Source organism: Phoenix dactylifera, chromosome 17, assembly GCF_009389715.1.
Source record: "Phoenix dactylifera cultivar Barhee BC4 chromosome 17, palm_55x_up_171113_PBpolish2nd_filt_p, whole genome shotgun sequence".
Taxonomy (NCBI): Eukaryota; Viridiplantae; Streptophyta; class Magnoliopsida; order Arecales; family Arecaceae; genus Phoenix; species Phoenix dactylifera.
In genome coordinates, this window is record NC_052408.1 from 10,022,164 (window position 1) to 10,047,097 (window position 24,934).

Consider the following 24,934-nt stretch of genomic DNA (forward strand, 5'->3'; position numbering starts at 1 on the left):
GGCTATCCTCGCTGCTTCCAAAAGCCAACGAGTGGCTAGAAATCGACAAATTGTCGTCCAACGTAGGGTGGCAAAATATGACCCGACCCGCCAATCCGATCCGTGTTCGACCCGCCATAAATAGATTTGGATTTAGCCTAAATATATTCGGATCGTAAACAGGTCGACCCATTTAACCTGTTTATTAATTGGGTCGGATACGGATTTTAGATGTTTGACCCATTTAAACCGTTTAACCCGTTTAACTGTTGGCAGGTTAAATAGGTCTAAACAGGTTAAACGGGTTAAACAAGTTAACCAGGTCTAAACAGGTTAAACGGGTCTAAACAGGTCTAAATAGTTCGGGTTGGGCAAGTTAAACAGGTTGGGTTGGGCAGGTTAAACAGGTCTAAACAGGTTAAACGGGTCAGGTTGGGCAAATAGGTTAAACAGGTCGGGTCGGGTTGGGTAAACATGTTATCTGTTTATTAAACAGGTTAAACGGGTCGGGTCGGATTACCTGTTTAATAAACAGGTCAGATTCAGGTTGTAATTTCTGACCTATTTAATAAACAGATCATGTTCAGGCTTATGATTTTCTGACCCGACCTGCATGTGACCCGACCCGTTTATGACCCGACCCGACCCGACCCGACTGCCACCCCTAGTCCAACGAAGTTGTCCCAATGGGCCGACCGACGGGCCGCAGTCTTAAATTATTCTGGTCCCCATGATAAAAGTTTTGGGCTATTTTAACTACTTATACGATCTGCATCTAAATTCGGCCCCTTCGCACCTTCCACGAAACAATGGCTGTCGGATGCACGTATTCCGGTGTTCGGAAAGATATGTGATACCGCAAGTGAGATATACCTATTAAATGGAGTTGCAGATTGGGTGGCTTTTTTTCATAGCTGACTACTCGATGAGGCGTTCTGGACCAGCGTGTTGCTTGTTTCGAAGACTTTTGGGGACCCCCCCTTTTTTTTTTTTTTTTGACGTTTTTGAACATATACACATCAAAATAGTGCAAAATGCCTATCTTAAAAAAAATCATAAATTACATTCCTTCATGCTTAAGTTTCTTGTATTTGACTATTCAAATACTCTTGAATCATACCAAGCCTTCCTACCCCACCGTCAGGAGAGAAATTTAACATGAACATGAGCAAGGAATTGTAGCATTGCACTTGTTTATGTTATATCATAATTATGAATCGATTAAGTGCAATGAATCACCACAGTAATGAGTTGGCAAAAGATGATCGGACTCAGTCTTTTAGCATCATTTAGGGCACATGTCTGTCCGAAGCATAAACACATAAAAAAAAAAAAGAAGAGATAAATGTATCCTAATTACTTCTCATTAATCTTAATTGTCTCCTTCATAACATTTGTGCAGGAAGTATGGTAATAATAAGTTTATCTTGGACATACTTGAAGATTATATTATTAGCTAAACCTTGAAACCAGTGGTGCCTTGTGCTCTACTTGATAGCAATAGTAAAGTTTCTTATGTGACAAACCCAACTTGAATTGCAAAATGTAATGAACCTAGATGTTAGCCTCCTTCTGAATAACATAATTTCGACGTAAATTGTGGATGCTAGAGGCAGGGATCTTTCAAGTGCTTCGCTGCCAATTGCCAAAATATTGTTTCACCTAGTAATAACAGACAGCTTTCTTTTCTTTTCTTCGAAAAAGAGAGCATCTAAGAGTGCAACCATGCATTGCGTTTGATAAATCATGCCAATCAAGATCCAACCTATGTGGACTATGATGCACTGCTATCCACTGCCAAGGTCTGGTTTTTAAATATTGTTTATTGATAAGAAAAAAAAATACATGTCCATTAGTTGTATGCTTGTTTAAAAAAGAGAACCGATCATATTAGCTGAAATCCATTAGTTCTATGCCCCATGCTCACAAAAATTCAGGCTTTTCCCTTAAATGTGCCCTGTGTCCCGCACTAGTTGGAGAACAAAGGGGGATTGTATAGCAATGTGATGGAGAAAGATATTCTCTCGTCTAATCAAGAGGCTCCACCTCATGGTGCTAAGCTAGAGATATATAAGTTCCATGATAGTTCTTGCCTTTTGGCCTATGTTATGGGCGAGTGATGGCCTCCACTGTTTCTATAAACGCAGTTATAATGGAAAAGGTGGACAACAGATTGCAGATTATTGCCCAAGTGGAATCCTTTTGGAAGCAAATCCCCTAATGGAGTGCCAATTTGCCATTGCCATATAACGTTCATTCCATTCAAACGCTCTACATTCCCTAAAATCCGCTAGAATCTCATTGTGCAAGCTCGTGATCCTACTATTTCAATAACCTGAGCAACCATCATCGAGCAAATCATGCCTCCATATCAACACAGACAAAATAAGAATCCAATAAAATATATTGAAAGAAAGTTACTTGTCGATTGCCATCCTAGTATACACCAACTCTTTGGCTCGCTGCAGCTTCCAATAAGAAAAAAGAGAGGCATCTTTGACTCTCCCCTAAAAGGGGAGACCCGGTCTCTCCCAGACTCCTCTTCCCAGCAACTCCCGGTCCTTCCACGCGTCCTCTCTAGCCCGATATCGGCCTCTGAGGACAGAAGGAACCCTAGTGGAAAAGTTTCAGGGCCTGGGAACTAAAATGAACCGCGGCGGTCCCCACTCCTCCCTGTGCCCCCAAAAGGCACGAAAAAACAAAACGCGGAGAGACTGGGCCGTGACTCTGTTTCACTCACCACCTAGCAGCGGATTCAATCAGCTCGGCTGTGAAAGCCAGAACAGCAGAATACCTTATTAGGCAGTTTCGTGGACGAAAAGTACTCCATGACTTTGATGGTAGTGTGCCAGTTGGTGGAGGCCGCTCTGGTATTACCTTTGTGACTAGAGATCACGAGTTTAGACTAATTGCGGGGAGAGGACGGCATACATTCGAGACCTCAGTTTCGGAGGTGGAACTTCGGACCGTCTGGAAGGGAGTTTCCTATGCGAGGTGAGTACTGGAAACTAGGAGCATCATTTTGAAGGAAAAACTCAATGAAGGTGATTGAGCGAATTCTATAGAAAGAGCGTGAGTGTCCGATCATCTGCTTGTAGATGACATCCGAAAGTTGCAGATGAAGTGTAATGTCTTTCAGGTTGTACATGTATTCCGGAAGATTAACAAAGCTACTGACCGAGTCGTCTTTTTTGCTGTTTACTATTCTGAAAAATTTTTTTGAACCCGTTTTATATTCATTCCTCCACATTCATAGAGTATTTTATTTTTTGACTCTGCTAGCAATGCCGAAGCGAGACTGCGATGGTACTCTAACCAAGCATCAAACAGCAAGCATGTTCTACGTGGCTTGTCCTTACTGGTCGCTAGCAGGAGTCGAAATATTTCTAACGAGCTAGAGAACGAACACGCGTCCTCGCCGATCCTTTTTAGAAGTCGATCGGAGGGGAAACGGAAAATGATCGACCCAAAGGTATGAACGAGGATCTATGGTGATATTTCGAGGGTAAAATTGTGATTGCACTGATGAAATGTGAAAAGTACACGAGTACCCCACTGCCCCAAATCTCCGAGAATCGGGGAGGAGGCTTCAAAAATGGGTCGGTGTCCATTTTGCGCAGCTGCCTTCGGGGGAGCACAGCGATCCTCTAAAAAATTTCCTCTCCGTCCCCCCCTTCGTCCCTCACCCATCTCCTCCTCTCTCTGTTCTTTATTCATATCCAGTTCCCTCCTCCTCCTCTTCCCAAGTAAGGAACAGCAAAGAATGAGCGATGTAAGTTTCTCTCTCTGTAACCTCCTCTTCCGTTTCCTTCTCTTTCCTTTAATAATGCCTCTTCTTCCATTCCATCCTTACTTTGATTCCTCCTCTCTCTTTCTCTCTCCATGAAATTCACATAGATTGTCCTTCATCTCCCTCCCTCTATCTCTCTCTCTCAACACAATTCTTGGTTTCATTCTTACCTTCGTTCTCCCTGAAGAAACGAAGAGAAAAAGGAATGGCCGGGATCGATGCATCCAAGTACTCGCACAGCCCCGTCCACAAGGCCGTCCTGGCCCGCGACTATGAGGCCCTTAAGACCATTATCTCCTCCCTCCCCCGCCTCGCGGAGCCCTCCGAGATCCGCACCGAGGCCGACTCCTTCGCCGAGGAGGCCAAGGCAGACGCCATCTCCGCGGCGCTCGACCGCCGCGACGTCCCTAACCGCGAGACCCCGCTCCACCTCGCCGTCCGCCTCGGCGACGCCACCGCCGCCGAGCTCCTCATGGCCGCCGGCGCTGACTGGAGCCTCCACAACGAGCATGGCTGGAGCGCACTCCACGAGGCCATCTGCGCCCACGAGGAGCACCTCGCCGGCGTCATCGTCCGCCACCACCAGCCCCAGGCCTGGGCCAAGTGGCGCCGCCGCCTTCCCCGCGTCATCGCTACCATGCGGCGGATGCGGGACTTCTACATGGAGATCACCTTCCATTTCGAGAGCTCCGTCATCCCCTTCATCTCGAGAATCGCCCCCTCCGACACCTACAAGATCTGGAAGAGGGGCTCCAATCTGCGCGCCGACATGACGCTCGCCGGATTCGACGGATTCAAGATTCAGCGGGCCGACCAGAGCATTCTCTTCCTCGGGGAGGGCTCGGAGGACGGCAACGTGCCCTCCGGATCGCTGTGCATCGTCTCGCACAAGGACAAGGAGGTGGTGAATGCTCTCGACGGCGCCGGGGCGCCCGCGAGCGATGCCGAGGTCCAGCAGGAAGTCTCGGCCATGTCTAAGACGAACATCTTCCGGCCGGGGATCGACGTGACGCGGGCCGTGCTGCTGCCGCAGCTGAACTGGAGGCGGCAGGAGCGGTCGGAGACGGTCGGCTCGTGGAAGGCCAAGGTGTATGACATGCATCATGTGGTCGTGAGCGTCAAGTCCCGGCGGGTCCCCGGCGTGGCGCCCGACGACGAGGAGGCCGTCGTCCCTTCTTGCAACGACAACGAGACGGAGAACGACAACTACGAGGATATCTTGACCGTGGAGGAGCGGAAGCAACTGGAAATCGCTTTGAAGATGGGGTCGCCGGATATTATTGACGAAGGTCTCTCCGATGACTTTGTGAGGCACCGGCACAGTTGCTACGAGCCGAGAGAAATTCCGGACGAGGATGCGAGTAGTTGGGGCGATGGCGGGAGGAAGCAAGATAAGAAACGCTGGCTCGGCAATTGGGGAAAGAAGGATGATCTTGATCATCACAAGCAGGATTTGCAGCAGAAGATGGCACCGCCAAGGAGCTCACTTTGTGTAGATGAGAAAGTGAGCAACCTCCTTGGGGATTCGCCTCCATCTAGGACTCCTGGTAGCCAGGGAAGGCATTCGATAGGGATTGCCTGCAGGAGAGAGGACATAAAAGAGGCAAGGGTCAGGGATTTGAAGAAATCTACAGCGAATCTGGAGAATGGGAGTCGACGCCGGGAGAGCGAGTTCAAGAGAGCTTTGAGGCCTGTTCTCTGGCTTTCTCCTGACTTTCCAATTAGGACCGAGGAGTTTCTGCCACTGCTCGACATACTTGCGAATAAGGTGAAGGCGATTCGCCGCTTGCAAGAACTGCTAACTACAAAACTTCCTTCTGGGACTTTTCCAGTCAAGGTATGGCCTAATGACATATGTTGAATGGGTCTTTTACTTATTTCAGACTTTAATAATTTCTTCAGCAAGTATTTCCTTTTCTATTCCTCATGTTGATAATCTTTGTTGCATATCTGATAGCCAGATGTAGTTTCATCTTGTTAGCTGTAATTGGTCATATCTTTTGCAAACTTACATAGATTGGTATCTTCCATTTTTGTTGTTAGTCAAGGAATCTGCCAGTTCTTTTTTGTGACATCTTATTTCTTCAGATGGATTTCTAAATGTTGTTATCAGAATGTTTTAATAGAAGATGGGTGCTTGAATGGTCAAACTTTATCTCGATTTTCTGGACACTAACTCGTCCTCCTAGAAAATAATTTGTGATTTACAACCAAGTACTTGATCAAACTGAGTCGCATGCTAAAGGGTCGGCCTTTATGATGGTGCTTATGTATATGGATGATAGAGCTACATTTACATTTGTAGGGTCCTCTGGCCCGAAAAATGAAAGATTTTCAGTCTCTGATGGGTTGATAAATGCCGAGCTTTTCTAATCTAATTTTTGGTTTTTATAGTGGATCTCACAATCATATCAATTTGAGCTGGAATTCTGAAATGGTTATCTTGTAATCCAGCAAACTACTTTTCATATTCCTCTCACTGTTTATCTCCCTTTTGTTCCTTATGCAAGAACCTGCTTCTGTAGCACACACCTTTTGCATGCATAGATTTCTATTGTCATGCAATCATTTTTGAGGCACGAGAGTTGTTACTAGGTCGATCTAGTTCTGAACACCATAGCTCGTGATCATGAAGATATTAATACTTGTGCCATTCAAGAATGTTGTGCACTATCAAGAAAAAAAAAGAATGTTGTGTGAAAAAGCACATATTTTATGAAAGTCTAGACAAATTTCCACCTTCGCTTTTCTGTTTAATCCATGTTTGGAAAGGTGATCTTCAAAATCAATAAAGCTTGAGAAGCCAACAATAGACTGGTACTTGGAAGAAATCTTAGATGAATGTTTAAGAGATGGGGATCAAAAATTTGATCTGTAGTCCAATCATCTTGCTTTGAGAAGGGCAGATCTCAACTTCTCAAATAAATTATCTTCATAATTATTTGGAGTAACTGTATTTACCATTTTGCTAACTAGTGGTGAAGATTGATCTTTTCTCTATCCCTCCTTGTTTCAATTTTGTAGAAAGGAGCGCAATCACATTCTTGGCATCATAAGCTCTATTTGATGACGAAATCTGTTATTTTATATATTGAGAGGAAACCTATACCTAATGAAAAATTATTTGCTTCAAATATCTTATATAACCATGATTTGGAAATATTCTTACACTATCTGGATGCTTTGTACCTTGGAACATCAGAAATTCCTTGGATAACAACAGGAAGCTACTATCTGCACTTTCATGTTTGTTTTTCTACGAAAGAACAGTCATTCCCTGCGGCATTAGTATATCAGGTGCTCACTGTGCTCTTCTTGATATGTGGATGACCGTCTCTTTCCTCTGTTGATACTACCTTGGAAAGGGGTGCAGCCGAGTAAATAAGTAGCTTAAACATATGCTAGGGAAACACTAGTTCTATGCAAATGGACTGGTTGTGCAGGGCGCGAGTGTCATCCATTTGGTATGGACCATTAAGTTGACAAAAACTTCTAGTTTTCTATCAGTCTTACATTGCACGGTGGATATCGGAGAACTAAGGAAAAAAAGACTTTTTATTGATGGACCATAACTGATTCACATTTAGAAGTTTGGTGCCTGAACCTAGAATATGGCAGCTGAGCTTTGGTGTGGGAATCTTGGAACCTTCTTTGTGTCCTTCAGACTTCTCAAATCTATGGTCAAGCTGACCACCTGGTAGGTTGGCTGGAAATGCTCTTGGACTCAGAAGACTTAATTCTGCTAGATGAGTTGGTGCTCTTGGTTTTTGAGTGCTTCTCAGATTTTCTTTACATGCTCCATAATTTTGGTATCCATTGGGGTTATTTTAGGGGTTGGAGGTGTCCTGAGTGGCAAATGGTGAGTCAAAGCGCACACCACAGACCACAGGGCAAGGAATGAGTGGAGTGCCAGGTACATAAGAAGTGTTTATATTCTGTAGAAGTTATCATTAGGAGGTAAAAAACTAAGAATGTAGTATTAATCTGATATGTAAAGCAGGCATCGCGAGGACAGTTAGGTAGATAAGCATAGTTTGTGGAATCATGGTTGTGTAGTTCAACGGGGAAATAAAGCATGCCCTGTTTCTTGAGTTCAGAGTTGGAGCTCCACAGCGCTATTTGACAGTTTGGTTAATGGTGATGGCTTAGAAATAATTGGCATAGCTACAGTACTATGCATTTTTCAGTGTTTTGCATTGTTAATAGGGCTTGGGACAGAAACATCTAGAGCTTCTCTCTCTCCCTCTGAGTAAAACCTTTTTGCTTGGCTATTGTCTACATGTTTTGAGTTGTTACCTTAAGTTTTTTGATAGAATGCTACCTTGAAAATTTTGTGGCTACCTGATTTTGTGTATGACCAATTAGAGGATGCTAATGATTGGTCGGATTCTTGTAGCCTGCAAAGTTTTACTTATTCTTGTTATAGTTTTGTTGGCCTGCTTCCCACCAGATTTGTAATCTAGATAAGGTTTCCAAGAGCAACCTTGAAATTTCGACACAAGTATCAGGGGGCTGCATAACGGTAACTGAACTGGGCTTCGCTTATTGTTTGAATTACTCTCGAATTGTTGGGTTGCTTGTGAACCCATGGTCAATTATATTCCCTTTGAGCTCTTTTGCTTCTGATAATTTTATAAACTTCCCATTTATTCCGGATGTCCTTTCATGTAGTCTCTCTTTCTGAGCACATGGTGGTTATTTTCAGGTTGCCATCCCAGTTGTGCCTACCATCAGAGTCCTCGTCACGTTTACCAAGTTCGAAGAATTACAGCCATTGGAAGATTTCTCCACACCTCCTTCGAGTCCTGAGAAGAACCACCCTAGTAAAAAGCAGCCCTCAAGTTCATGGCTTCAGTGGATCAAGGGATCTTCCCATCAGAAACGATCAAAATCATCAGGACCAAGCAACTGTGTTGAAAACATCGAGGATCCTTTCACGATACCCCCAGATTATACTTGGATATCGCCTGAAGCAAAGAAAAAGAAATTGCAGGACAATAAGTGCAAATCTAAGAAGAGGCCAGAGCAAACTAGACAAGGGAAGGCAAGAATCTGAGTCCGCGAGAGATGCAACGGTGCCCGGATGGAGCCTGTGGGCAAAACCGTGTAAACTCCATGAGATTTTAAATTCCTGGGCGATGCTCGAAGTGAAATGAATTCCAGAAGCCTTCTGCGGAAACTGATTTTAACCTACGTTGGTGAGTTAGATCCGTCGGCGCATTCTTTCTGGTGATGAAGGATTTCCCTGCAGTGTAATTTTTTACACGCAACATTATGAAGTCTTGCTCGAGTCATTTTTGTCCTTGGTCATCTAATTTGAATATTATGATAATTTTGAATTTTGGATACCGTTGCAAAATAGTTTCACCCTTGAGGATACCCTCATAATGGGCCTTGTGGGAGCGACATATATTCAGTCCATGCATAATGGATACTTATCATATGCATTAGTTTGGCTACAAAGATTCTATTGCGTTCATTATATATATTTTTTCAGGTGTTTGCTTTGATGAACCAAATTACCTTCTGAGAGAAATACATTTGATCGACATATTGCCTACCATAAACAAATTTTTCTTGCAGGTCCCATATGGCTCCATGACAGTACGTTACATTCGATCAACATTTTTGCTACCATAAACAAATTACTTTCTGCGAGGAATACCACAAAGAAATTGTTACGGGCAGGATACACCAATGTCGAAGTCACGGCCTCGTCGCAATGGCTGTAACGAAATTAAGTTTTTTCAGTTTATCGTTATTTTTCAACTACTTAGCGATAAAACCGGACCAAAATGTAGTTGGCCAAGAAAGGACCGGAGGACTGTTTCCTCAAGAAAAATACTAAACACCCCTCTAGTAAGTAAATAAGAGGTGGGACCCCTGATGTGTGGTCCTTTCACACTAGTCGGGAGGTCTTGATCTCGGTGTAATGATGCGTTGGGGGTGTGTCTCTCGCGAAAGAAGGACTTACTTTCTTTCGTGCGTATCCACCGTTGGATCATCAGCTACTAGCTTTGAGAGCTGTGCCGACGGATGAATGACGAGTTCGGAGTGCTTTGGGATCTGTGTAGTCGGTTATCCAACGGTGTTTTCGTGCGAAGGAAGGTGAGCCGTTCTTTCTCGGGAACGATACAACCCGGTCCCGTGAAGAAATCACGTGTTTAGTGCAGCTCGCTCGGGAACCAGCCACTGACCGTTGCTTCAACGCTGACGTCATAAAAAGCCTTTCAGGCCACGTGGCAATATTTTGTCCCCAGGAAATGCGACAGCCTTACAACATTGACGGTGAAGCGGTGCCCATCGCCCCTCTACGATAACCGCCACGTGTCCCCCCACCGTCCAGGCCTTCTCCCTTGAGCCCGGTGGCCGGGAGCCACGTAAATAAAAAGAAAAAAGAAAAGAAACACGCGACACCTCGTCTGAGACGCTAGCGGCATATCCTCTAGTGTTTGTCGGCCCCGGTCCATTGTTCCCTTATGACCTCTTTCTTTGTCTACTCCGTCCGGTGCTTCTTTTGCAGCTGCATTTGCTTTTCATATGAAGAATTTTTTATCTCGTTACGTATTGGATGGGACGGTTACTATAAAATGTCCAGAGAAACGCTAGACTCTTGTAACTACTGACCATAGCTGATCCGCTTCAAGTCTTCGACCGCCTTCCACGACTCCGGCCAGCGTAGCAACGCTATAAAAGGTTCCTCCTCCTCCCTCCATTTTTTCTCTTCGTCTTCTCTCTTGATCTCTGTCCCAGATCTGAGATCAAGAAAGGGGAGAAGAGAGGGGGAGCTCCGCTTTCTTCTGCCATGGAAGCCGCCCCTCAGCTCGTCTACTGTGGCATCAAGCCCTTCCGCCGCTCGCTCGCCCCTTCGCCCGATGGATTCGAAATAGGACGGAGGAGGAATTGCCACCGCCCTATCGCCTCTAGGTCGCCGCGGTCCGGGGTATTCGCGGTGGCCACGGAGCCAAAGTCCGGTAATGCTGGGCCTGATTTCAGATCCTCCTCGTCCAAGACTTCCAACGGAGCCGCGAACGTAAGAAATCGATGTTGAGCTATGGGTTTCTGGATTTTGTTTTTCTCCGTATGATTCCTTGTTTTGGACTTTTTCTTAATGGTTTCTTGGAATTGTTCAGAGCTCTCAAGGTTCCTCGCGCAAGGCGCCAAATGGGGCCGCGAACGTAAGGAATCGATTTGGAGTTAGGGTTTCTTGATTTTCTAGTAGGGTTTTTCCCCCCCTTTTCCCGGTTTCTGAGACTCCTTTTGGTGGTTTCTTGGCTTTTTCAGAAGTCTCAAGCTTCCTCGCTGAAGGCACCCAATGAGACCACGAACGTAAGAGATAGATTGGGGATAGGGTATTTTTTTTTTTTTTTTAATTTAAATTTTCTTTACGCTTTTGGTTTTTTTTTTTTTTTTTTTTTTCTGATGATTCTTTTTGATGGTTTCTTGGGATTTTTCAGGGACTTGGGAATGTGTCGGAGGAGATCAAGAGGGTGAGGAAGCAGATGGAGGAGGACGAGCAGCTGGCGACACTGATGAGAGGACTCCGCGGTCAGAATCTCTCTGATTCGCAGTTTGCTGATGAGAATATCCGGCTCCGCCTTGTTGAGGTCCGTTCCTTTTGATTTTAATCTTTCCTTTTTCAAGAGTATGTAGGAAGCGCTCCTAGCTTGGCACCGGGAGAATTCAATGTTGCATGCTCGTTCGATGGACCTGCTATGTCGGCATATCTTCGAGCTCTTTTGACGTCTCCGCTGGTATTTTTGTCTCTGCAAGAATGTCTGCTGGTCATGCGAGTTTTATGGCGCGTAGCAGAAAAAGTGGATAGACAAAAACTTCAAAGTCATTCTTAATTCTTATCATCATTTATTGAGGTCGATGTAAATTCATTGTTAATGCTTATCATCATATATTGAGGTCAAGAAACTAGATGTGTCACATGAACTCTTACTTTCTGATGACTGCAAATGATCTAAATTAGGGTTTGGGATGTCAGATTGAGTTGTTGGATACACAAAACAGTAGCTTCCCAAAGTAATAACTCACATCAGTCAGAGTTAGTTCTGGAGAGTTCTGAAGATCGTTTAAGTTTTTGTTGAAATTATGGTCTCAAGGATTCTCCTGGGAAATTGTTGCCTGTAAATGCGCACTCCAAAAATCAATAAAAACAACGCAAGCATTAATGTTAACATAGTCCATTTATTTGGGATTTTATTGTTTATGTTGTTGAGGGCTTTCTGCATTTACTTATATAGGTACCAGAAATGACCAGCAGTGAGACTTTGCCTTTGGTGTATGATCCTGATATCATAGCGTCTTATTGGGGAAAACGTCCTAGAGCTGTTGCGACACGTGTTGTACAGTTGCTATCTGTTGCTGGTGGCTTTCTATCTCATTTAGCATGGGATTTGGTTACCAAGAAGCTCAAAGAGGTATAGCTACAGGCACAGGCAATTTCTTTTTCCAATAAAAAACAGCTTTTACAATTTGCTGCCGCTTCTGATCCTCGTTGGTCTAGGGTTTGGTACTACAAGGAGGTATCATTCATTAAGTCAGCATATTATTGTGTTATCAATTGTTAATTTTCTTTCCTTCTTTCTTTTTTTTCAAATGTAAGCAATCTTACAAGATCTATTTGAGTAATTTGGAACTTATAGTTATTTAGTATTTAAATTGGAGGGGATAGTAGGCCATCTTCGTCATTATGTGCAGAGGAAGCACTTACTTGTGACTTGTAGTGTTAACATGTGCTACCAACCCTTAGGAATTATCCCCCTCATAACCTGTTATCAATGCCCTAGATTTGACTTAATGTTATGGGTCAGTTGGCATCCTTACTTTTCACTCATGAATATGATAAGATTCCATGAAATTGCTGGTCATGCATGCTTATTCTGCTGAAGGCAGCTTGTTCTGTTCTTGAGCATGGCTGTTGAAAATTTTGCATTGTGAATGCATAGAACATTGTGGCTACGACCAGAACAGGTCTATGGTCATCAAATGCTTTTCTATTGCTTTTCTGACTGGAAGCTGTGAAAATACTCTCTCTGTATGAATGTATGACTAAGATCATGCTCTCAGTGTACTTATCTGGACTTTTAGCTAGTTACTTTTAAGCTATTCTTTTCTTCTTCTAATACCTGGATTTTTTTTTTTAAAAAAAAAATTTCATCTACCCCTTCAATTTCATAGGATTTTTTTCGTGCTTCATGATTTGTCTTTCTGCTTGTATCTTGTAGAACGAAGTTGCAAGAGCCATTGAATTGAGGGAAATTGTAACATCTTTGGGTCCAGCTTACATTAAACTTGGGCAAGCACTAAGTATTCGACCAGACATATTATCTCCTGCTGCAATGACCGAATTGCAGAAGCTCTGTGATAAGGTAACTTATTCACATTTTTCACAAATTTATTAGATACAATATTGAAAATGATATAATTTTAGATTTTAGGTATATTAGTTGCAAGAACAGTAAGTTCTTATCATATAAAATTGATAGCAGTATTGGCTACTAACTCTTAAATTAAAATGCATTAATTTTGTATATATTTCATTCTAAGAAAGAATTTATTTCATAACATTTTTGTCAATACGAATTCTGATCTGTTTGGTGCACTTTATTTGGAAGAAAACTAACACTAGTTTTCAAGTCCATTCTCTGAACGCATGTTACTTGAATTGATTTGGTTTTTGTTTGTGTGATACTCGAAGGTTCCTTCATTTCAAGATGATGTAGCAATGTCCCTTATCAAAGAAGAGCTTGGTCAGCCTTGGTACAATATCTATTCTGAACTGACTTCCTCTCCAATTGCTGCTGGTAATTTCACCCATCTGTCTCAAAAAAGTTGTTCTGCATTTTTGTTGAAAGTGGCAGTGACATGTATATCAGCAGTGGAATACTTTCTTTTCTTCCTTCCGAACTTTTTGTCAATTATCTTGCCTTTCTATTGTCATATTAGATGCTGATATCTTTTTTTCTAATCTCTTGTGACATAATGCTCTATCTGCAGCATCCTTAGGACAAGTATACAAAGGTCGATTAAAAGAAACTGGCGAGTTGGTGGCTGTCAAAGTACAGCGGCCTTTTGTTCTTGAGACCGTAACAGTAGATCTATACATTATTCGGAAGCTAGGATTGTTTTTGAGAAGATTTCCACAGGTAACATCTATTGCTGAAGCAAATAAAACTGTCACTCCTTCACCAGACTACCACTTATTTATGTTTTCTTTAATCCATCAGGTTTCCATTGACATTGTTGGACTGGTGGATGAATGGGCTTCTCGCTTTTTTGAGGAACTTGATTATATTAATGAAGGTGAAAATGGAACTCTTTTTGCGGAAATGATGAGAGAAGACCTTCCTCAGGTAGTCACTGGTTCTTAACCTTTTTGAATGGTAGAATCAATCATCACCAACCTAACTGTTCAAGATGTAACTAAACTAGTTGGTGAATGCAAAGAAAAGTCCTTCTTTCTTTTAAAATTAAAGCAACTATATGATTATGTTCCTGAAGACACTAGAGGAAGTTGTTAGATTTGGCTTTAGATCAAGAATTTTAATTTGTGATTGCAATTATTAGTTGAATTAGCAGACAAGTTATTACGAAGCTTGGTTCTTTTATTTCCTATGTGCTTCCACACCTAAAATCAGCTCTACCCTTATATCTTCGTAAATAGATATATGGTACTTGATCTATCACTTGGGATCATGGTATGGGGGCTCTAACATTTGAACAATAACGTGCTATGAAACATCCCCTCTTCATCTTGCATTTTCTCTATCATTAGTCTTGGTCAACTGTTGGTCTCTGCCTATGGCAAGGTTGACATGTTTTGTGCAGATGGTGAAGTATGGACCTTAATTTTCATTATAGAAAACCCTCCTTTTGGAGATTTCTCATAAATTTTAATTCAAAATGCTATTTTGAGCTAAGTGATGGAACTGCTCAATTTGCTTGTCATACATGCAACGATCTCTCAGCGTTGTACAAAGCAATCATTAAATTTCTTTCATCTTTTTAGATATACAATAATACTTTTTGGCTAATTTGAAGAATTCTTAACATGTCAGGTTGTAATACCAAAGACTTACCGTAAGTACACATCAAGAAAGGTTCTTACCACACAATGGGTAGAAGGAGAAAAACTATCACAGAGTACGGAGGACGATGTTGGGGAACTGGTTAATGTTGGAGTCATATGCTACCTAAAACAGGTAATGTGACGCCCTTTTTCAGTTCATTACTAATGGAAGTGATGCATGCTGCACCTGCCCATTAGTTTGTGGTTTATTAATAATTTTGCTGCACAGTAGTTTTTCTCTGCCCTTTAACCATAGAAATGAGTTGAAAATATGTCCTTTTCTCTCACCTTTATTACCCACTTGCTTTCTGGAGATCATAAGTTTGAATCTGCAAACTATTTAAACTTAAGATTGTAAATATAGCTACTGCAGTTTTTGAAAATATATTCATTTATTCTAAGCTTTGTGGAAGTGATGATATAGTTTTATCTGATCATTTTAAAGTTGGATTTACAGTTGCTTGATACTGGTTTCTTCCATGCTGATCCTCATCCTGGAAATATGATTCGTACCCCAGATGGAAAGTTGGCTATACTTGACTTTGGTAATGCTCCACTTTACCTGACTATTTATGGAGGATAATATGTCTATAAGTTTAGGAGTATCATACATGCAAAATTTATTCTTCATCCTATATCCTTGTAGAGTTTAATGCACTTCTAGGAGTTCTAAATACAATACAGACTTCCTTACCCAATAAAATGAAAAGAGTGTAAACATCAAATTATGTCTGCTTATAAAGGCAGTGGGATGCCCTCGTATGTGGCGGATCATTCAGGAGGGATTCCTTAGTTTTCTAAAGCTCATGTACCCATAGCATTTCGGGACATTTTATTTTCTGATTTTCGTGGCTGTATTCATACCAGGTTTGTGTATTACACCATCTGGGCGAAAAAAAGGCAGTAGGAAGGTAAGTGGGCGGGGGAATGAAAGAAGGAAAAATAACTCTCTTATTTTGGTTTCTTTAAAGTCATTAGTCATTAACATGGATCAATCAATGTTTCCCTGACCTCAAATAGATACGTAACAAGCAGATAGATCATATGAATTAAAATCAATGTTTCCTTTACCAAGATTGAATAAATGCTATGAGCATCCAGTTTTGGAGGCACGTGCTATGGAAATAGCAAGATGTATCTGAACAATCTTTTGCTGTGGAAAGGAACTACTGCTAACATAAAAGTTTGCACAAATTGATGAGGTTAAGACATGCTATCTATGTTTAAATATTTATATCAAATTTAAAAATATTTGGTACTATAGGATTTTGAATCTAGGAAAGAAATCATTTGGCTATCAAAGTCTGCTGGTTCTAAATATTCATATCTTCTAGGTTTGGTACACTGGCAAATGTCTCTCTTTAATCTTGCCTAGGGGAAAGGATAAAATGAGGTGATATCTGGAAATGCTTAGTGAGTTAGTGTATGTTCGTGTTGCTATTTTCCGGAAAAATTGGCTGGTATCCTATGAGAGGGAACATTTCAGATGAGCATGGTTTTAGGCCCTCTGTACCCAAAACAGATGCGCTGACATCCCACAGAAAACCTCATCTTAGGAAGACATCCCACAGGTTCGCATGATTAGGCATTCCCTGATGCATCAAATTTGTTTGATTTAAAATTTAAGATTCCACAGCAAGTCATTCATCTTCTTTTCCTACTTCGTCTCAAACATCACATGTGACTGCATTCATGTCATATAAATCCAATTGCAAGCCATTTGGAAGTGCTTCTATCTGAACTCTGCCTAAACTTTGTTCACATATGCACATATCCGTAATATAAATCTGAGATATAAATTTCAACACTCATAAAAGAATAAATTTCAAAACTCATAAAAAGAATGAGAACTTTATGCAATTAAAATAAGGTGCAAGGAGTCCTTTCTAGAACCCCATTTTGGCAACGCCTTGCACAATCAGGTATCGTTGCACAATCTCCAGTGTGATTTTAAGGGACATAGAAGGCATCCCTGGGCTTTATGATCTCTCGAATTCCATTTGTTTGATTTTGGTCTTGATCAACCACTATTGTTTGTTATCCATCTGAAGCTTAGGTGTTGGCCTTTATAGAACGTACTAAAGCCATATATTCAATAGTCTATCATGTTATAGTCATATGTTTGGAAAAGGCTTGATGATTGTCTGTGACTGTGAGCATGCTATAGTCATACCAGTTAAAGTCTTGATTTGATAGTTCCATGAGAGTAAGCATAACACTCAAAAAAAAAAAAAAATACATCATATGTCTAGGTTATTTTGCACTGTATATCTAGAGCAGTTAGTTACAAAAATTAAGTGCAATTAGCCATAACCATGGCCATCAAGCCTTGTCTCTACCATTTGTGGTTGGCTTTATGAGTTAATCTACCAACCACTCCTATTAAGGGTGACCTCTTTAGTTATTTCAATATTAGGTGCAATTACTAGAGTAAAGTTATGGAATGAGGCGAAAGAAAACCCAAGGTTAATGAGCCTTTGGCAATGGGTAAAGGTCTCTTGAAACTTCTACAATGAGTCACTTGAAAATGACCATACCAAATCATTTTACGTCATGTCTACTATTGGCAACATTGACATCAAATGATACACATGCATGTTATAAGACATACATATTTGACGAATCCAGACTATTCTTGGTGAAATGAATGCTTGGCTTTATTTACACATGAATTCATGTTCGAAACATTTAGGCATATCTTGTATCCTTTTAATCTTAAACAAAAAGAAAAATGAACATGCTTGTGTATATTGGAGAGTGTCTAATCTGGATTGTTGGTGCATGCTTTATAAAATGATTGGCATATTTTGAAATGTCAAAGCAAGCAAAGCATAAGCACAAAAGGGGAGCTTTTTTGTTAATTGACAGCTGACCTTTAGATTTGTGATGTTGATGATAAAAATTGCATCTCAACCATTTTCCTTTTGGTGTGTGCTTGAGTGAAACTCTCTGCTGCTTTCTTGCATAATTATCTCTACCATTATGTTCTCATGGGTCTTTTGGCTCATTTATCTTGAGATTCATAAAATGGAAACAAGAATTGATCCTTGACTCTAACTAGGTGAGATGTAAAATTGTTATTCACCATGTTTCTTCTACTTTTCAAAGTTTAAATACTCTAATACAACTTTACATGTGTGTTTGCTGTTTTTATGCTATTAAGCATATTCACAAGTTCATTTTTCTACTATATGCAATATGAACTACTTCTGGTGGGAGATGATGTTAATTTTTTCCGATTTGCAACCAGTTGTTCTGCTTTCATCATTTTGTAGGCTTCTGTAACGGACATGAATGATACAATTCATGCCATTTCTGATTCAGGCCTTGTGACAAGATTGACTGATGATAAAAAGTATGGTATGATTGAAGCAATAGCTCACCTTATTCATCGTGACTATGGTGCTATTGTCAAGGACTTCGTCAAACTCGATTTCATTCCGGATGGGGTTAATTTGGATCCAATATTGCCTGTCCTAGCTAAAGTTTTTGATCAAGCACTTGAAGGAGGGGGTGCAAAAAATATTAATTTTCAGGAGCTAGCTTCTGATTTGGCTCAAATAACATTTGATTATCCATTCAGAATACCCCCATATTTTGCTTTAATCATCAGAGCTATTGGAGTATTAGAAGGCATAGCATTAGTGGGAAATCCTGATTTTGCCATTGTAGATGAAGCTTATCCGTATATTGCACAGGTATGCTTTTTCAACTGATATTGTTATAGTTTTCTTAATTGCCATACATCACTTGTTATATCTTGATCTTACAGTGAACATGTATGCATTATTCGTTGCTGGTGATATATTACCAAGCCATGATTCTTGTATGAAGAGATCGTTGTCCCATCTATATGTTGAAGTTGAGCTGCACCTTTGTTTGTAAAACTAGTTTGTGTGCATTATGATATTCCTGGATATAATGTAGGGAAATATCACATATTAATTCAATACCTTGATATTATTTCTTCTTGTAGCATAAGCAACTCTGGACCTGTACAGTATTCCATTTCTTTTTTGGATTAATAGTAACTCATATTGGAATAAACATTGCGAAGATGTAAATGATCATATATTTTAGCCAAATGTGATAACCTGGTCAACCTTTACTTTTATATTTGTGTACATTATATAACCACACCGTGAATAAAATGTATTGGTATGGTTCCATCATAATTCACTTCATTCCATATAGATTTTATTTTAGTTCTTATACCTCCAGGTTCTAATTTTTCTAATATTTTTTTTCAATTACAGAGACTTTTAACTGATGAATCCCCTCGATTAAGGAAGGCGTTGCGTTATACTATATATGGAAAATCTGGAGTTTTTGATGCAGAGAGATTCATCGATGTTATGCAAGCCTTTGAGAATTTCATTAGTGCAGCAAAAAGTGGGGGTGGTGAGAACATGAACGGAAATATGGCTGATCTTGGAGTTTTGCAAATTCAACCAGGCTATTTAATTCCGGTATTTCCGGCAATAGTACCTCAGGCAGAGCAGCCAATCAGAACAAGGGCAGCCCTCGCATTTCTTCTGTCTGAAAAAGGGAGCTTCTTTCGAGAATTTATTCTGGATGAGGTAGATTTCTTTGATATTTTATTATTTTTAATGGGTACACACATTGTATAATGTGGCTTTATATTTGTTGTACCATAGTGGGATCCCCGCAATGAACTAAGTCATATTCCATCATTTTCTGTTTATACAAAATTGACCCAAATGAGTCTTTTGTCATATTGCTCGTGAGTCTCAAATCCTCAAGTCACACATCTTTCAAAAATTTTTATTCTGGTCTATGTTCTACAAACTTCTTTGGATATGCTTTTGATTTTTGTGTCCAGAAGGTAAAAACTGTATCAATTATGATCACTGTGCTTATTGTTATTTTTTTTTTAAAGATTGTAGTTTATCCATGGTTTTCAAGTCTAATCCAACCATTTCTTGTCTTGATGGTAATATGGTCGTATCAGTTTAAGGAAGCAGTTAATCTAGAATGGACAATCATGTGATATTATTAATAGATTTGCTCTTTTAACAGTAACTTTCACTCCTGCAAACCATTGGGAACATGTTAATGAACTTAGAAAAAATGAAAGCTGATTTAGTCATGCTTGGTCTATGCGTGAGCTTCATATGTAATCATTGAGTATATGCTACAGAGCGTTTATTGCTTGTAAAGTATATCCAGATTCATTGGCTGTCTGATGGTATATTTATTGTGACTGCTTTTCTAGCTGCAAATTTGAGAAATTTCAATTTTTGCAAGTTGCTTCTTGTGGTGCATTGCTCACCTGCCAACAATTTTCTATGACTTTAAAGATTTTCATATTTTCTTGGTGGGTGGGTAGGGCACATACATTTGATTGGGGTTTTCTATTAATTGCAGATTGTCAAAGCAATTGATGCACTTTCAAGAGAGCAGTTGGTACAAATAACTGGAGCTTTGGGAATTGCAAACTCAGCCCCAATTTTCAGCATGGTTCCTCTCAGACCTGCAGCGTTGCTGCCTACAATCACAGAGGAAGATAGGGCCATATTGAATAATGTCCAGAAAGTAGTTAAGTTTCTAACTGCTGGTTCATCGAAATCAACTTTAGATCAGGTAACTCCTGTTATCTATATTGAGTATCCATTGTATAATTTTTTATATGGACTGATGAGATTTTGAGGTTGGTGTTATCTTTTATAAAAGCTTGGTGTAATTGTCACTATTATCTGAAAATGGACTTACGCTATCCTAGTATGACTTCCAGAGGTAGGAAATTACCTTAGAGATTAATTGTTCATGATGCCATTTATGAGTGGTCCATTATCTGCCATTGAACTTGCACTTCTGGACATTTGAACATATATAATTTTGTCAATCTGCCATTTCTTTGGCTCTGCCTCACATTGTGGTGATTATGAAATGCTCATAGCACCTTGATCTTTATAATCAAACTTGTTGGCTTTCCTGTAACGTATCCTTGGTTGTGAGGAAGTATGCCATAACCAACTTCACTATTGTACTTGTAACATCAAGCATTTGTATCTGTTAAATTGGTTCGCATTCTTGTGCATGTTCTTTAGTAGAACCCATCAGATTGTTTTGTTTGAAAGAGAATCCATTAGATTGTTTCTGGAGTTCAACAAAACCCCATCGCTGATTGTGCCAGTGTTCGCTGGATATCAAATAGCCCATCTGATATCTTGTTTAATAATCACTGCACTAGCCCATGGGGAGAGAACCAATGTTCACTTGTTTCACGGGCTTCCTTAGTTCAGTGTTTTGATGCAATCTAATCCTTCATGTTAAACCAACTGGATCTTGCAATAATGAAGTGTTTCTAATATGTTGGCCATTGGCAGGATGTAGATATTGCTTATATCATCCAAGAGCTTCTTCCTGTGCTACCAGGCATCTCTGCAAAAGTGCTGCCAGAGGTGTGGAGCCGGTTATCTTCACGGATATTAGCACGATTGATTAGAGAAACATTTTTGTAGCTTGCAAATCCATATACTTAGACAAATCAGAAAAATTAGCTTTCTTTTGTATATGAAATATGCTCTTCCCTCGGAAGGGACGAATACCATGTATAGTGTTACCTATGCAATTAGTAAGCAGAATTGCAGCCCATATTCTATCCCGTCATCCTCCTCCTTTTCGGTGGAGGAATCCCCTCGTCTATCGGTAAATTCTGTAATAATTCCTATCAGTGAAGTGATAGGTGTTGCAGTTGCTCCTACCAGTTACAATTGAAGCGTCGGCAGGGACTGTTCTATTCATTAATCAAGGGTAAGGTATTTTTTGGTCAATCAGAGATAAATGTTCTGATTGGCCAAGAAAGATTTACCAGGTTTTAAGCTTGCCGAGCTGGTAAGCGGCCTCCAAAATATTTGTTGTATATGCAGTCGGTCAGCCAGAGCATTTGATGCTTTCGTTGGAACCAGAAAAATGCGCATACAGATTAATGTGTAGAAGGTGAACATATAATCAAAATTGTAATCGATCATAATTTAACTATACAAAATCTATTAAAAGATATTAGTATATATTTTAAGTACGCGCAGATAATGGATATAAAATCATTTTGTGGTATTATATGATTCGTGGAAAATAAAATTGGTAGACAGGTTGCTTATAAGGGAACTCTAATTTTGTGTTTTTATACAGTGATCTCATTAGTTATCTTAAGATACATTTTGTATTTTTATATAATGGCAATACATATAGAAATAATAGAATTATCTTTCAAGTGCAATGATTATATAGACCAATAGAAATAAAATTTGATAGATGCCTTTATGAATTTCATTGATTATAATAAGGTTTAAATTTTGTATTTCAATATCTTCATTATTAGAACCATTCTAGGGTCTTATTTGATAAATGGAAAATGGAATTTGATGATGGCCCCTTCCTGGTTAAGATCTAAAATTCATCTTTCCATACATCGACTATGAAATTATTGTAGAATCACTTTCATGGAAAATGAATTTTAATGACTTTTTCATTTATAGTTCATAATAGGGCTCAGATTTTGTATTTCCAATGGTGGCTGCAAAACTATTCTAGGTTTAATTGCGGTTCATTAATTATGTTAAACCTAAATTTCATGTTTCTCACTCTCTAGTTACATTGTAGAACATGGGAAATAAATTTTGATGATAAGTCTTTCTACAGTTTATTGATTATAATATAAGATTTTCTAGTGATTATAAACCATTCGTTCAAGAATAAAATCTAATGATAGGCCCTACCTAATTGTTCATTGTTTATTTTTAGACCTAATTTCATTCTTCAATATAATTACCATAGAACCATTCTGTTGTCAGTGTATGGTTTATGAACGGAGGAAATATTGGAATTGATTATAATAAGGTTTAGTTTATTTATATATAGTAGTCATAAATTTATTGTAGGATCAATATATGAAACATGGAAAATAAAATTTAATGACAATTTTTTTTATTAATTATATTAGGTTTCATATTGATGTTTTAACGTAGTAATCATATGATCACTATATGAAATGTGGGAAAAATGACATTTAACGCCCATATAGTTTACTGATTATAAAAAAGCCTATCAATGTTATTATATAGTTAATATATACATAATGATGGACTTATAGTAATTATATGAAACATGGAAAATGAAATATGGTATAGTTTGAAATCGCTGGTGAGAAAAGTTTTGCAAATAGATTAGATCTGTGCTGCCTCTGCAATTCAAATATTGGAATTGTTTCCCACCTCTGCATCCACTGTATACGGCGTTTTATCAGATCTTGAGTGAAGATAAAAGGCAGGCATTCCACCACGTTATCTATAGGGACCTATTGAAGGATAAAGCTAAGTAGAGGAGATTTTGGAATCAGCAACTCTGCATGGCTTTGTCTTGGTGGGTTTGGAGAGAAAGAAATGCTTGAGTGTTTCTCAGTAGGAAAAGTCATCGTTTCCTAGTTTTATAGGGGAGCTTGGGGCCTTGAATCTTAGTGGTGTAGCTGTCAATATTTTACCCGTTATTTGCCACAGATAAAAAAATTCTGATTCCACGGGCGTTGCCAGTTTAATTTAGGAGGTTCCTTATTTACTTCAATAAGTAACCTAATTTAGGTGAGATGGGGGTGGGTTGGAGTTGGCGGGTGGCTGGTCCCTATTAAAAAAGAAAAAGAATCATGCGAAAATAGGCCTTTTTTTTAAGCAAAAAGAAAAGGCATTTCAACCTTTTTTTTTTTCTCGCTATCATAAATTTAACACTAGATTTTTCCACCAGGCGACAATTATCAGGAGGCATCAGAACAGAATTAGATATCCGGAATGAGGAGGGGCAGCTGTCGGAGGATCCGGAGATGATTCGGAGGGTTATGGAGAGCTTCTTCAGGGCTAAGTGGACAAAGCAGCCTGCGGGTGGGAGCCTAGCGGATACACCCTCGCCTTTGGTTGGGGTGTCAGAGGAGGAGACAGCAGGTTTGATCAGACCGATTTCGGAGGGGGAGATTAGAGAGGCAGTGAGGTCCCTTGCGGGGGACAAGGCTCCAGGGCCGGATGGCTTCCCACCTTTATTTTTTTAGAGATATTGGATGATAGTAGGACGAGATGTGATGGCGGCTATACAGCAGTTTTTTCGCACAGCAGTGATGGCAGTAGATTGGCAGAGGACTTTCATCACCTTAATTTCGAAGCGGCAGGACGCCACGGAGCCGAGTCATTTTCGTCCGATCAGCCTTTGTACGACCTTGTACAAGGCTACGACGAAGATCCTTACTGTCAGGTTGAGAGCTGTTCTTCCTAGGCTTATTAGCCCGGAGCAGGGGGCTTTTTTGGAGGGGCGGAGTATATCTGACAATGTGCTTATTGCCCAGGAGTTCATGTTTGATCTCGGTAGGGCTCCGGTGAGGAGGAGCTTGATGGGGATCAAGCTTGACATTGAGAGGGCCCATGATAGGGTGAGATGAGATTTCTTGCAGCAGTCCATGCAGGGGTTCGGATTTCATGAGACTTAGATCAGATGGGTGATGGGCTGTGTGCGTGCCCCTTCCTTTGCTATCTTGGTGAACGGGATGCTGTCCCACTTCTTTCTGTCCTCAGGGGGGTTGCGTCAGGGATGCCCCCTTTCTCCCCTGTTATTCATTATGTGTTCCGATGCACTATCTAGAGCCCTACAACGGGTAGTGGTCAGTCAGGAGTTGGAGGTTTATAGGCCGGTGGTGGGGGCTCCTCCGATCTCCCACTTGCTTTTTGCTGATGACTGCTTGCTACTGGCCAGGTCGTCGCGGCAGATGGCCCGGGTCATCTGTCATATTATTCAGGATTACTGTGCAGCATCGGACAGAGGGTCAATTTGACCAAGTCAGCTATTATTTTCAGCCCGAAGACCAAAGTGGCGGTAAGGCGGTCTATATTGGAGACCCTGGGGGTGGGAGAGCAGGAGGGCATGATGACATATTTGGGGGTCCCACTCTCCGGCCAGCGGTTGCAACGTAGGAACTGTACATCTTTGGAGCTCAGTATCAGACGCAGATTAGAGGGGTGGCAAATGCATACACTTTCTATGATGGGTAGGATCACTCTGGTTCGATCAGTTCTTACCTCAGTTCC

The 24,934-nt window shown here is 40.5% G+C and overlaps 2 protein-coding genes across 2 annotated transcripts; both read left to right on the top strand.

The window, feature by feature from the left end:
* The first annotated feature begins 3,566 nt into the window (after positions 1–3,566).
* LOC103711881 lies at positions 3,567–9,257 on the top strand. The gene is made up of 3 exons (XM_026806509.2): positions 3,567–3,751; positions 3,957–5,606; positions 8,475–9,257. Exons 1-3 carry the CDS (start codon positions 3,575–3,577, stop codon positions 8,823–8,825), a joined length of 2,178 nt encoding a protein of 725 aa, XP_026662310.2. The 5' UTR covers positions 3,567–3,574; the 3' UTR covers positions 8,826–9,257.
* Positions 9,258–10,249: 992 nt separating this feature from the next.
* Positions 10,250–21,467, top strand: LOC103711880 (uncharacterized protein sll0005). Its single transcript, XM_008798193.4, has 15 exons — positions 10,250–10,802; positions 10,903–10,947; positions 11,054–11,098; positions 11,227–11,376; positions 12,022–12,198; positions 13,006–13,149; positions 13,479–13,584; positions 13,778–13,926; positions 14,008–14,133; positions 14,839–14,982; positions 15,307–15,394; positions 18,174–18,547; positions 19,106–19,429; positions 20,238–20,453; positions 21,200–21,467. The coding sequence occupies exons 1-15, from the start codon at positions 10,575–10,577 to the stop codon at positions 21,332–21,334; spliced, it is 2,451 nt and encodes an 816-aa protein (XP_008796415.2). The 5' UTR covers positions 10,250–10,574; the 3' UTR covers positions 21,335–21,467.
* The last annotated feature ends 3,467 nt before the right edge of the window (positions 21,468–24,934 follow it).